The sequence below is a fragment of the Mastigoproctus giganteus genome, chromosome 2, assembly GCF_048544385.1.
Source record: "Mastigoproctus giganteus isolate SK-2022 chromosome 2, ASM4854438v1, whole genome shotgun sequence".
Lineage (NCBI taxonomy): Eukaryota > Metazoa > Arthropoda > Arachnida > Uropygi > Thelyphonidae > Mastigoproctus > Mastigoproctus giganteus.
Window position 1 is genome coordinate 21,598,674 of NC_143576.1, and position 15,532 is coordinate 21,614,205.

The window sequence follows — 15,532 nt, forward strand, 5'->3', positions numbered from 1 at the left end:
AAGAAATTTGTTTTCTGATAAAACATGAAATAAAAATTAATGATTTTAGAGATTTTGTGGAATACAGTTTATCTTTAAAATCGAGTGAAATTCCCTTTACAATTAAGAAAGCCAGAAATATTGCGATTAGCAGTGCTGAAGCTGAGCGAGCTTTCACGGTAATGAATAATATCGTGTGAATGAATGAATGAATGAATAATGTTGACAATTAAACACATTGCAGATTATGATGATCATACATCTAAATGGAAAACCATTGGTTCAATTTGATCCGGATCATTATGTCAAATCATTCCTCCATACTAATAGCTCAGCTATTGAGCAAAGAAGAACATTGAAAACAAATATTAATGAAGCAGTAAATTGCATATGGCAATTTTTAGAATAAAATTTTCTTGAATATTTGTGCAATATATTTTACATGTAATCTGTGATTTTTGTGTACCTTTTCTAGAACAGTTGTTTTTTATGTAATACAGTATTTGTTTTTATATTCTAGAATGTTTTGAGATAATTCATTATTTGTAATATGGGAAATATTTTTGTTATTTTTTATTCTCAATATTAAAATTTTATCATGAAAAAAAAAAAAAAAATGTATCCATTATACAGTATTTCCCGTTGTAAAAAAAAGGAATAAAAAAGTCGCGCATCTGCCGAGCATGCCTGGTAGATGGTTTTATGTGAAACATCCTTTGCGGATGTGACGTAAAAATTGTGACGTCATATTATTCAAAAATTCCAAAAAGTTAGAACTCGAGATATCGTACTGGTCATGAAAAATGCGTCACGCGCTCTAATCTAATCATACTACTAGTGAGTGTTCTGCACAGACTAGTGATCTGAGCTTGGAAAGCACCTGTGGCCGGTGACGTCACTTCCGTGACCGATCAAGATTTACTCGGTAGGCATCCCCCCTTCCAAAGGATATTTCAAAAATCGGCAAAAGTGCGAGCCCATTGTTAAAATATTCAGAGCTCACCACTGGTTAAAACCCATTATAAATATACCGCAATCAGCACAGTTTCACATAACATGGAACAGTTTCAGTACCAATTATTAGTGCTGTGTGTGGGGTATTGCTGTATTTAACTTTATTTTTGTGTAATTGTATAACTGCATTTAAACAAAATATCTGTATTTTGTTTAAAATATACCTGATTTTATATATGGCCTCTACTTTTTAAACATTTGCCTATGTTCTGACACCATCTCCTTAGAGTACAGCTTATTATTCATTTTATCTTCAGTGTGAGAACCTGGATTTGGTGCACTATGGCCTCTGACATTGCTGTGCCATTAATATTCATCCACAAGAAAATAAAACACACTAATTAAACTATATGAATGATTTCAAAGTGAATTCACATAGTATATAATTAATGTCTCATCAATTCTTACTAATTCATTATGAATATCCATAATTACAGTAATACCCCGACTTACGCTACCCCGACTTACGCGAACTCGGAGTTACGCGGTTCTTGATTTTTTTCGTTTGGCAACGCTGCCGCCCACTATCTTCAAGGTGGTTTTTCATATGTTATCGATATACGGTGCGACGGCGGAGAATGAGAGCGAAAGATGAACAAAATTCAACTTTGCTGCTTTTATGTTTTTTATATCAGTGAAGGGGAAACACATTTCACCATAATAACGTAAAAACCAACACAATTCCAGCTATCGGTATAATCGCAAATGCAATTAGATCGAGTTTACTACCAGTTTATAACAGATTTCACTAGCAGAAACGCAACTGGATTTTTATTGTTTTATGGTAGTAACCCCTAGAAATGTGAGGTGTTAATAGTGTATCTCTGCCTTTATGGTGTTGTTTATTCAGTTGCTACATGCGCGCAGCTTTGTTTATGCGTATCAAGCGTGCCTCCTCGTTTTGTAATTGTGCTTTATTCCCTAAAAATGAGTAAAATACTTAATTAAAAGGTGTGAAAAGGAAGCGTCCTGGTGAAGACTGCAGATTCAGAGAGAAAAAGAAAAGCAATTATCGATAAACAGAGGCGGACTGGGTCAAAAATTCTTACCCGGGAAAATTTATAGTGGCGTCATACTATGGTTTATGGCCAAAATCACACTGGCCCACAGGGGATTCCCCGGTAAGACTTATGGCCAGTCCACTTCTGTCGATAGAGAAAAAATATGAAGTTGTGAAACGCTTTGAGCGAAATGAAAGACCATGTGATATTGCACGTGCTACAGGCCTAAATGAAGCAAAGGCGAAAAGCACATGACAATTGCAAACTTGACAGGTTGAAAATTGAAAAGGGCTCAATTGTAAAGGGCTTAAAAATTTTAGAAAACATAGACTCCAACGAAGGACGCGTTATAGCTACAAAGCAAGGAATAAAAAAATTATTAGCTTGCTACGAAGAAATTCTGCGTGAAAAAAAGAACGCGCTGTGTCGTCAGACGAATTTGTTAGATTTTATGAAGCCATCGACATCGAAATAACTTTTTTACGTAAGTCATTTGTTTTTTTTAATACATATTTTGTATTAATATGTATAAAGAACTGCAATTTTATTAATATTTTTCTTCTAAACTAGTGTTTTTGTTAGTCCTTGGTCCCAATTAAGCAAAATTTATATGTATTTATATGCATAGTTGTACCCCGACTTACGCGAATTCGACTTACGCGATTTTCGTCGGACCCACCTATCGCGTAACTTCGGGGTATTACTGTATTTAAAGTAAATATATAAATGCCAACATTCATAAACATTTTGATTCTGCTTTGGATTTGCTAGTTTATTTATAGCTTAATGGCTTATTTACCTTTACATAACCACTTTTAGTACCATAAACAACATTAGTACAGTTGGGAGACAAGCAACAGGTTGTAATTTCTTCATTTTCAGGATGACTGTGAGCTTTCAGAAAGCCTTCCATACCTTCTAAAACCTTAAAAAAAATAAAAATAAAACTTACTAGATTTATAAATTTATTGTTTTACCTTAGACAAGAACTAATAATATTAGCTGAAATCCCTGTCTCACTATCTGTCTAAAATATGCTTCATTATTATTATAATAATTGTTTTTCAAATTCAAAATATCTATATAACCATTACAAAGTAACTAATAAAAATAATAAAAATTATAAATAGTGATGTATTGAAAGAATGTAATGTTGATATTCATAATTAATTAATTAAATGTGAATAATATTAATTAAACCACATGCATTGTTGTTATCAAGTGAATTTTACTGTTAAGTATGTTAACCTCCACACAATAAGATTATTTAATAATTAGTGTCATTTCTGGAGCCCAACCAGTTCCCCAAACAGCCACTAAATCTTCCTGGTTAGGCCTGATGTAGTACTCTAGATGCAGCCTTAGTAGTAGTAGTAGTAGTAAATGATGCAAGCAAGCCAGCGTATACAGCATCGGATGGGGGGGTGTTCCAACATCACTTGAATGACCACTCATAACTTGTCTGGTTCCTTTATAAATTTATTCAAACTGCCCACTTCCACAATGCCAGAAATTTTTCCAACAATCAACTACCTGCTGGCTGAAAACAAATTTCTGGACATCTCTCCTATAACTGTCCTTCCTCAATTTAAATTTATGCCTCCTCATGCCTGCTGTTTGAGCAAATGAAATCAGCAATTAGCTTAATTCATTGCAAACCTAAAAACATCTCAATCAGATCTCACATCTGCTTAGTTTCCAGATCTGCCTTTCACGGTAAGAGTCCCTTTATTTCCCTCACTAATCTTGTTACCATTCTCTGCACATGTTCTAAAAGATCAATATCCTTTCTTAAAATGAGGCTTCGAGACCTGTGTGCAATATTCATGACGTGGCCCAATTGTTGCACTGCTCAGAGAACTTCAACTCTGATTGCATAATTACCCCCAGGGCTTTTTTTGTTCTCCAGTACCCTCAGTGTTATACCACACAGTTGGTATGTTATTCTGGGATTACTCCTACCCATATGCTGTACCTTATATTTGTCAATGTTAAACTTCACTTGCCATATCTCAGCCCATCTGCCTAATTTTTCTAGATCTTGTTGCATTAAGCATACCATGATTACTGTCATTATCCATCCCACTGACTTTTGTATCATCTGCAAACTTAGACATTAAGCCTAATATGCCTTCATCAATACTATTAATCAATACTGGAAACAATAATGGGCCCAGCACTGAACCCACAAAGGATATTAATCCAAGAAGAACAGTGCCCACTGATAACCACTTTCTTGTCTTCACCCATGCCTTTATCCATTCCAGTAACTCGCCCTTAATGCCATATTGCTTCAATTTGTACAGCAGTCTTTCATGTGCAACAGAATCAAAAGCTTTCTTGAAATTGAAGTATGATGTCAAAATTATTTTTTTTCATCAAAAAAAATAATTTTTTAAAATAATTTTTTAAAATAATTTTACTGCATCAGAAAATCCAGTGAGATTAGTCAGACAAGATTGTCCCTTGACAAATCCATGCTGTCACTGCTGTATAACTTGCATTCGTCGAGATGGTCCAGTGACTCCATATTTTCCCTAGAACAAAAAAGTCAAGATTACAGGTGTGTAATTACTCAGTTCGTGGGATTGTCTATAGTTATTAATAAACAAAATTAATAGCTCACTACAGTTAACAATGGAGAACACACACACACACACAAAAAAACAGAGTGGAGGGTTTCTGAGGCCACAATTTGTGCATGATGTTTAGACTGACATAATGCATTTAACATACACTAAACAAATTTTAGATTGTCATATTTGTAAACAACAGTGGCAAAGCAACTGTTGTTTGTCGTATATATATATATATATATATAATATTGTAAGTAGAACGCGTAAAGTAGATTTAATTGGTTTAAGTCTAATGAAAATATGGTATACACTGAGAGCGATATATGGAAGGAAAAAGGGAAGAAATGGACTGGAGATTAAAATAAAGATAAGAAGTGAAAAAGCGACCAAAATGAAATAACATTGCGGTGTCTTTCACAATTTCAGTGTCATCATCAGAGGTCATCCACCGAAATTATGAAAAAGACAGCAATGTTCTTGCTTCTGTTTCTGACATGATCTGTATGCTATGGTGCACGTGTGTAGTTGCCACGTGCTGCGAAGGTAAATTTTGATATGAATTTAGCATTAATAAATTTATAAGGGATGTTCCAATAAAAGTGGTTATAATACGTAGTGCATACAGATCATGGATGACCTTACAGGGATAACACGTGGCAGGACAGGGCATTAAGAAGTAATGAAAACAGTAAAGCTGTAAGAAATGCAATCTTGTGCACCCCAAGAAAATCAACAAGATGGTGTTCACAAGAGCTAGGTTTAAACCATATAAGTGTTTTTAGAATGATGAAGGAATTAATAATCGTGCAGAGCTGTGCACGATTATCTTAACAATGAATTTCATGATTAATGGATAGGTCGTCAAGGGAGTACCTTTGAATATCCTCCAAGGTCGAATATTTTACCCCTTTAGAATTTTTTGCTTGGGGATACTTGAAATATCGAGTTTACAGTTAGGAACTGCCGAACATTGGAGGAATTTTGGATGAAAATTCAGCAAGCAGAAAAATTTCGCCTAATTTGTGCATTTCAATATGTATCTGTTGAAGACAGATGTCATTCTTGCATTAATGCTGATGGAGGGCATTTTAAACAATTAAAGTTTTATTTTTGTAAAAAAAAAAAAAAAAAAAATCAATGTTTTTTGTCTTCAAAGTATGAAACAAATTTACATTTATATATATTGTTCATCAAATATAAATAGTGTGTATATATAATTTTGAAACACCCTGTGCTGTGTGTGTACATATATATATATTTAGTCAAGATTCCGATATAATTTGGTTTGCGAGTGGTGGAGAATTTTTTTTTTTTGGCGGGAAGTATTACTGGTAATTAAGGCCTAACTAACTAGCTAGCTGTAGTCTTACTAGCAGTTGTTGGATCACATATAGTTCCATGTTAATAGTTAATAAAAATATAAAGTATAAAATAGAAAGGTGACTTTCTTTAACATGGCCGTCTCTCTGCTACTTACTTGGGGGCTTTGAGCAGATAGATAGCCATACTAAAAGAATGCCATGGGCATACCCATTTCTGTGGTCTCAATAACAGTTTTGCTTTGTAAGTGCTCATGTTAAGTTATGGTTGTCCTAAGTTAATAATTCAAGTAAATCAAATAAATTCTATAAATTGTAATTGTTAATTTTTGGTTAACTTTTTAGTTTTAAATTATGGATTATTATTAGCTGCAAACTGGGATTGAGACCCAAAGCCTGATGCATATTATTAACTCTGATGCATGCCCGTCGGGCTTTGGGTCTCAATCCCAGTTTGCAGCTAATAATAATCCAAAATTTAAAACTAAAGTTAACCAAAAATTAACAATTACAATTTATAAAATTTATTTCATTTATTTGATTTACTTGAATTATTAACTTAGGACAACCATAACTTAACATGAGCACTTACAAAGCAAAACTGTTATTGAGACCACAGAAACGGGTATGCCCATGGCATTCTTTTAGTCTGGCTATCTATCTGCTCAAAGTCCCCGAGGAAGTAGCAGAGAGACGGCCATGTGAAAGAAAGTCACACTTCTATTTATTTTATACTTTATATTTTTATTAACTATTAACGTGGAACTATAGGCGATCCAACAACTGCTAGTACAACTACAGCTAGCCAGTTAGTTAGAGGACAAATTCTGCATTGAGCATGCTCAAACCATCAAGGCTTTATACACCTCAATCAGATCACCTTGCAAGTGCCTAGTCTCCAGACACTGTAATTTGCAAAACTTAAGCCTTTCTTCGTAAGAGCAACCCTTTGTTCCATTCACTAATCTTGTTGCCCTTCTTTGTACTCGTTCCGACAGCTCTACATCCTTCTTAAAATGAGGCCTCCAGACCTGTATCCAGTACTCAAGGTGTCGCCTGACCATTGCCTTATACAAGGGGATAATCGCCTCCTTATCCCTGCTAGAAATATTCCTGTATATCATTGACAAGACACAATGAGCTACTCTTGCAGGCCATCTGCACTGCTCAGAAAACTTCGTATCTGCTTGCACAATTACCCCCAGGTCCTTTTCACTCTTTACCACTGTCAGTGTGATACCAGAGTTGATACGTTACTCTGGGATTACTGCTTCCCATATGTAGTACTTTACATTTGTCAATGTTAAACTTCATTTGCCACCTCTCAGCCCATCTGCTCAACTTTTCTAGATCCTGTTGCAGCAGTGTACTGTCATTAACAACCCTGCCAACCTTCGTATTGTCTGCAAACTTGGACATTAAGCCTGATATACCATCATCATATTAGTATTAGTAATGGCCGCATGGTGCAAGAAAGCCTATAGCTCATGTTGCACCAGCCATAAAAAAAAAAAAAAAAAAAAATCTGAACAAAACAATGATAAAAACAAAAAAAAAAAAATAATAATAAAAAAGGAAATTAAACCTATCATCCTATGCACTTCCCTTACCCGAAAGTACTATCCAGATGACCTTTGAATTTCCCCAAACTGTCGGTCTTTACCACACACAAAGGCAACTTATTCAAGTAATTTATAACTCGCTGGCTAAAATAAAACTTCCTGCAGTCCAATCTGAACTTGGACCCCGAAACTTGAATTTATGTTCCCCCCGAAACTTGAATTTATGTTCCCTAGTTCTAGCATCATTTATAATCTTGAAAATTTCGTCCTCAATCATTTTACTGATGCCTTTCAGAGCCTTAAACACCTCAATCAAATCTCTAAGGTGTCTAGTTTCCAAACTCTGCAACCCACATATTTGAAGTTTTTCTTCATAAGGACACCCTTTTGCCGATCTCACCAGGCGAGTTATCCGTCTTTGCAGGCGAGTTATCCGTCTTTGCAGGCGAGTTATCCGTCTTTCAAGAAACTCGATGTCTTTCTTTAGGTGTGGTCTCCATACTTGAACACAGTATTCCAAGTGTGGTCTAACATAAGACTTATATAATGGGATTGTCACGTCCCTATCTCTACTTGCAAAAGTTCGATAGATCATCGATAGGACACCATGGGCCTTCCTTGCAACCTGTTTACAATGCTCAGAGAATTTCATGTCTGACCGTATCGTAACACCCAAGTCCCTTTCCTCCAGTACTGGGTTTAGTTGAACTCCACCAAGTGAATAAGTTATTTTGGGATTACTGTTTCCCAGGTGTAATACCTTACACTTTGTTGGATTAAAGCATAGCTGCCATTTTTCTGACCATTCCTGAAGTCTATCTAGGTCTCTCTGAAGAAGCTCAGCTTGACAGTGATCATTAACTACTCTACCAATTTTAACATCATCTGCAAATTTAGACATCACGCCCTCTATCCCTTCATCAATGTCGTTTATGAAAATTAAAAACAACAGTGGTCCTAATACTGATCCTTGGGGAACCCCACTTCTTACATCAACCCAATCTGAGGAATAGCCATTTATCACAACCCTCTGCCTCCTTCCCCGAAGCCATCCTTCTATCCATCTAAGGATTTTCCCAGTGATTCCAACCTGTTCCAGCTTTATAAGCTGGAACAGGTTGGAACCGCTCATGTGGGACTGAGTCAAAAGCTTTGCTGAAATCTAAATAAACAATGTCGAAATTATTCCCTAAATCCAGCTCGTGAGTGACCCTTTCAAAATAGCGAACCAGATTTGTTAAACATGATTTTCCCTTTACAAAACCATGGTGAGTATCCTTGAGAATTTCAATTCGATCCAAATGATCCTGAATTCCACCCTTGATCACTGCCTTCATGATTTTCCCTACTATTGAAGTCAGACTGAAAGGTCAATAATTTCCAACTTCACTTTTAGAGCCACCCTTATGTATGGGAGATACATTTACACTTTTCTAATCCAAGGGAATCTCCCCAGAGTCTAGTGATGCTCGCATAATTAGCCTCAATGGTTCAATGCACTCGCTTGCCACCTCCCTTAAGATTATAGGGTATATTCCATCAACTTCAGGAGCCTTACTGGTCTGTAGGCTCGAAAGTGTTTTCATTAAATAATCTTGCAAAATTTCAATATCATATTTTTCAAAATTTCAAATTACATATTTTTTAACTTGGCTCCCACAATTTCCCATTGCCACAAAAGATTTTTCATTTGTAAATATCGATGCAAAATAACTGTTGAGTTCATCTGCAATGGCAGCTGGTGTATTTAATACTATACCAGATCGGACCTTACGTAAAGGTCCGATCTGGTTTGTCCTGCTCTTCTTGGCATTTATATATGTGAAGAATTCTTTATCCCCCCCTCTTTGCTCTGTTTGCTAGTGATTTCTCATAAACTGCCTTTGCCTGTCGAACCTTTTCTGTGGCTCTATTACACATCACCTTGTAGCTGTTATAGGCTTCAGTACTTTTTATTGCTCTGTAACCTTTCCATGCCACCTTTTTCTGCTCAAGTAATGTGGCAACTTCACTATTCATCCAACTTGGAACCCTCCTCGTGGAGTATTTTTTTAATGGTATATACGCATTCAGGGCATCTGTGATTAATGTTTTAAAAGCGTATCAAAGTTCAAATGTATTCATTTTCTGCACGATATCTAACCAGTTAATAGAGGCCATGTAGTACCTTAAGGCATCGTAATTTCCTTTTCTGAAATTAAAACCCATTCCTTTGTATTTTACTTCTGCTACCTCTCTCGTCATCATCCACCGTAGAACTCCGTGATCACTTCCTGCTACTGGTTCCTCTACTGTCAGCCCTGTTATGTCATCTGATTCATGTGTGATGAGTTCTAGGATATTCTTTTCTCTAGTACTTTCCCTGACATGTTGATACAAATAACAGTCATCTAGTTGATTTAAAAATTTTGTTCCCCATGTCGAGTTTCCTTCCCATTTACTCCAATCAATTAGAGGCAAACTGTAATCACCCATAATAAGGCATTGACGCTTACTTGCCCATTCCATTTGCATGTAGAGGCTTTTGTCATAATCTTCACAATCAACTGGTCTGTAGATTACTCCTACTCACATTATACCTTTGTTTCCAACTATCTCACACCATACACACTCTATACTAGCATGTGAAATGTCTGAATTCGGGAAGCTATCGTCGCACTCAGGCTGCTTTTGATAAGAAGCATTACCCCACAACCCTTCTATCTACCCTATCCTTCCTAAATACATTATACAAGCCGTACGTAACCTCTTCATGAGTTACTTTGACCAATATTATCAGATAAACACGTGTCAGTATTACCCACATCCCCCCTAACTAGCAGTTTCCCTGAACCTTTAAGGTATCCTCAATAATACTGGCAAAAACTTTTGCACCACCTTTGTTTAAATGTATCCCGTTTCTACAAAACAAATTCCTTCTACCTACAAGTGTGGGCCATGCTGATAGAAATTTCCTCCCTAAAGCCTTGCAGATTCCTTCGAGTATTGAGTTAATCCACAAGGCTCTTAACATATAATCCCTCCTATCCTGTCTGGGCAGAATTGCAGACACATAGGCATTATGGCCTAGCTCGCGACCTTTCCTCAGCATGGTCCTGTATTTTCCCAACGAATCGTCAGATCGTGTACATTTAATATCATTAGTCCCCAATTGAATAATAATAATACCTTTACCCCCCCTTTAAAATCTGACAATCTGTTGGTGACATCATCAATCAATAGTTACTCCCAGCAGACATTCCCTGGTTCTACTCCACCTATCCTCGTTACAAAAAATATTCCCTGTTTCCCTGACAATGGAGTCTCCTAATAAAACAATGTCCTTTTTAAGGACATTGTTTTATTAGGAGAGTAGTTTGCACTTGGTTTTTCTGTTTTGAGGCTCGAATCAGGTGTGCATCACTTGGTAGATTGCTGGAGTCTTGAATCCCTGACGAGCTCCCAGATGCATTATTCTCGAAGGCAAGCACCCGTTTTTTCAGGGACTCAAATTGTTCCATCAGTGCACTCCATACGTCGATCACAAAGAAAAGAATCCCCAGGTGAGGTAGGATTAGTCACCAGGTCGACCTTGGAAAACATTCCACAGGTTCCACAACGGATTAAATCATTACTCACCCGTAAATCGCCATCGGCTATTTCCGTTTGGGTCTCGTAACTACCATTATAAAATTAAATAAATATTAATGAAAGTTAACTTTAAAAAATTATATCTATAATATTATTAAAATCAAACTGTTACAGGAAAACCTATAACAAAATAATACAACAATATCTAAATAAATCAAATATTTAAAAGCACTATCCAAAAGTAAGCCACTTAACTGAGGAGCCCTGACTAAGCGTGTCCGCTCACCTTGAATGCCAACACTGATATCATTTATAAATACAGAAAACAACAACGGACCTAACACTGAACCCTGAGGGACTCCACTAATAACATTAGTCCATGAAGAGCAGTGTCCACTGATTACCACTCTCTGTCTTCTCCCACTCAACCATCCCTTTATCCATAGCAGCAATTTGGCTCCAATGCCACACTGCTCCAATTTGTGCAGTAGTCTTCCAGTTCCTTTGTGACTACATCATAGTATCCAATCAAATTTGTCAGACAAGACTTCCCCTTAACAAACCCATGCCGTGTCCGAAGTATAACTGAAGTTTTGTCTAGATGATCCTGCAATGCTTCTTTAACCAGTGCCTCCATTAATTTCCCTGGAACAGAACAATTAATGTTTAATTGTTCATCCTTCAATTGTATTAACGACGCATAAGTGCCATGTTGTTCGAAACAAATATAGAACATTGGCTTAAAAGTAGTGTTCAAAAAAATATATATATACATATATATATATATTCGTTTGGACTAAACATGGTGTGGTGTAGTCACAGAAAATTATAAGGCAGTTTTGCTAACAATAGGCAAAATTGGGCAAAGAATTAGGACAGAAATAGATACACCTGTTCTTGGTAAACTAATAGCTCAGTGTTGAAATAAATAAATGACGGAAAGTGAAAACTATACGAACAAATGTTATAAATTTTTATTCGGGTTATCTAGGAGTGAGCTATTAGTTTACGGAGGGCAGGAGTGTCTATTTCTATCCTAACTCCTTACCTTTTGTCTACTGTTAGCAAAACTGTCATACAATTTACGGTAACCACACCATATAACATTTAGTCTAATTAAATATGAATATCTACCTACTTCAAACTCAATCTTTGCAGGAGCAGGCTAGCAGTCCAACAACAAACTGAATTTACTCTAACACACCATATATACAAAAAGCAAATATACTCTAATTAGAAAATATATATGCACTGTCATCACTGAATTGTGACCTATGCTGCATAGCTTGCAGTGTAAAAAGTCAAATAGCTTCGTATGCTAGAGCAGTGCCAATTTGCACCTGGTCTTGCAACTCAAAGTGATAAAGTAGCAGTAATGGGATATAATTAAGATATCACATGGTTTCAAAAGGGTATGGCTGTGGGAACGTTTATAGAGCTCAAGCTAACAGAGAAATTTGCTTAAATTTTTGCTTTTTTATTGACTTAAATTGGCATATTAATTTATTTTCTAGAGTTGCTTTATATTCCTAGTAACAATACTTTAGTTTAATTTGAGCTTAGAGATTTTGTAGGTTATTACTTAGTATTGGTAAGGGTATCTAATCCACATGTCGGACAAGTTTTGTAGCTCCCGTGAATGCTAAGTTTTTAATTATATTTAGCTGTTTATTGACTTAATTGTTAGATTAAATTATTTTCTATTAGTAGCTTATAGACCTAGTCAAGCTCCGTAGTATATTTTTAATTTAGATAGCGCTATTTTAAAAGTAATTAATATCTCCTGTCCATAGATTTACCATTCGTATCTTGCCACCATTGTTATATGATACAACATATACCCGAACTAGATAGCGTAAAGTTTAACGAAACACTAGATAGCGTAAAGTTTAACGAAACACTAGATAGTGAGTATAGTAGTATCAATTAATCAGTAAAATTTACTAATCTTATTAAATTTCATTGTCAATTAAATTGTACTTTTTTCACTAAATATATATAACAACCTAGCTTTTACAATAAACATTATAAATTAATACATATAACTCGAAAGGAGATAAGAAAGTCGTATAATGTAACTTGGAGATAATATTTGATTCTGAAATACATATATATATATAGTGTTATAAGTGCATTGGGATACAAGTTTAGGGTTATATTTTGTACTAGAATTTTATTTGCAATGAATAGAAATCGTGACTCAGCCCAGAGCAGCAAAGTAAAAGGCTAAAACTAATGGGAGTGCTGTGGCTCAGGGGAGAACTGAGGGGGCGGGTGGTTGTCCTCTGAATCACAGCCTTTTGAAATACACTGCTTGTTTGTGGAGCATTCAGAAATGGGTCATGACATTGCCAAGGGGAATGTCTTTGTGTGTGCACGCAATGTAAGGAGTGTGAGGAAATCAGGTGCCAACTCAGCGTTGTTATGGGCCTACATGAGAGCTTGAAGGACAAGGTGAATGCCCTCGAAGGATTTAAATTGAGGGGCCCATCAAGCTTGCAGCTGCCCACATCAATGCCAGAGCTTGCACTTGAACATCATGCAACACAGCAGCAACCCCCAAGGCAAAATGCACTAGTCCCAAAGGAACTAGTCATTGTCGGTGACTCTATTGTCAGGGAAACAGGGAACATATTGTGCAAAAAGGATAGGTGGAAGAGGACCAAGGGGCAAAGGTTGATGACGTTGTAGAGCAGTTATCATCTTTTAAGGACACAAAGGGTGATACTGTTGTACATGTTGGCATTAATGATATTAAGAGTAGAAGACCGGCGGAATTACCTAACAAGTACAGGACGATGTTGAAAAAAAAAAAGCCGTGAGTTAGGATTGAATTTAAAAGTGTCTGCAATTCTTCCCAGACATGATAGGAGGGAGTATATGATAAGAGAGTTGTTGATCAATTCGGCCCTGGAGAGATTGTGCAAGGGTCAAGGGGCAGAATTTTTTTCAGCCTGGTCAATGCTTGTTAACAGAAGAGACTGCTTCTACAGGGATCTACACTTAAATAGAACGGATACAAGAATATTTGCTGAAGTTACTGAGGCAGAGTTAGGTGGATCGGACGGAAAACTGCTGGCTTGGGGGGGGGATACACAGACTAATAGATTAACAGTAGCTGCTGGCAGAGGTGAAAGTGATTCTTGCACAGCTTCTATTGAAATGCAAATGAGCAGCAGCCTGGAAAGCAAGGCAATGGGGATTTCCAGGACTGCTGGGAGTCATAGTGGAACAAGTAAATACATGGGCTGTATTAGGGTAACTAAGAGTAGAAACAGGTGAATGTATATTTCCCTGTACACCAATGCTAGGAGCATAGTTAATAAATTTGAAGAGCTTGAAGTGCTAGTCAAGACATCAAAGGCAGATACTGTTTAGATATCAGAGACATGGTGTCACACAGACATAAGCAGTGCAGAATTGGAATTCAGGAGTACAATGTGTACAGAAAGTATAGACAGGACAGGAAGGGAGGAGGGGTTATGCTGTTAGTTAAGAAACGCATAAAATCTAAGGAAGTGCAGCCAATTGATGTTGGTGGACAATGCTGTTGTTGTTGTTTTGGTTTTTAGGAGCATTAGCAAGTAAGGCCATATTGCTCCAGGGATATGTGGTGGTCATTCCCTGACCTTTCCGCATCCTCCGTATTTGGCGGTTACGGGCTCGAACCCCGGTCTAATCAAGAAGTGTGGGCTACGCACTGCTGCTCCTGCCCACCTGGCTACGGAGGCACCTGTGGACGATGCAATGTTGAGTGTTTGGTGTGACCTAAGCACTGGGAAAGGAAAAATGAGAGGTGTATGTGTGTGTGTGTGTTATAGGCGTAATGAATCTGATGAGTATAATGAGCAATTGTGCAGAGAAATAGTGGGCCAGTAAATCATAGTGTCTTATAATGGGGGATTTTAATTTCCCAGAGATTGATCGGAATTTGTGGGTTGGTCACTCACAAACTAGCAAGGCTTTTGTGGATTTATTGGACGATTGTTTTCTACAGCAGCATGTTCGTGAGGCAACTAGAGGGAATAATACTCTTGATCTGATTATCAGTAGTGATTCTTCATGAATTAAGAATCTGCAGAAAAAGGAACCACTAGGTGGCAGTGATCACAGTGTGCTGAAGTGGGATTTCCTCAAAGAGGTAACTACCATCAGGGAAAAGGGAAAGGTTTTTGCTTTCGTAAAGGCAACTACGGTGGTCTAAGATCGTATTTAAACTTTATATGGTGGGACCAACTGATGATGTTACCAACAGCAAATTCAAAAGGGAAAGAATTCGCTACTAGGCTTTTCCTACCAACTAAGAAATATTGTTCAAGATATAGGCCTAACGTATCAACTCTGTGGTACTACACTGACAGTGGTAGAGAGTGAAAAGAACCTGGTGGTAATTGTGCAGGCAGTTATGAAGTTTTCTGAGCAGTGCTGAGTCTGCAAGAGCAGCTCAAGGTGTCTTTGTCAATGATATACAGGAATTTTTCTAGCAGGGATAAGGAGGGGATTATCCCCTT

The 15,532-nt window shown here is 36.9% G+C and overlaps 1 protein-coding gene across 1 annotated transcript in view; it reads right to left on the minus strand.

The window, feature by feature from the left end:
* The window catches only part of LOC150089209 (apoptotic protease-activating factor 1-like), a 188,646-nt gene that overhangs the window by 57,400 nt on the left and 115,714 nt on the right, over nucleotides 1–15,532 (minus strand). The window contains exon 12 of the mRNA XM_090389882.1: nucleotides 2,794–2,919. Coding sequence (XP_090246008.1) covers nucleotides 2,794–2,919 — 126 coding nt within the window. The remainder of the gene's footprint in view (nucleotides 1–2,793; nucleotides 2,920–15,532) is intronic.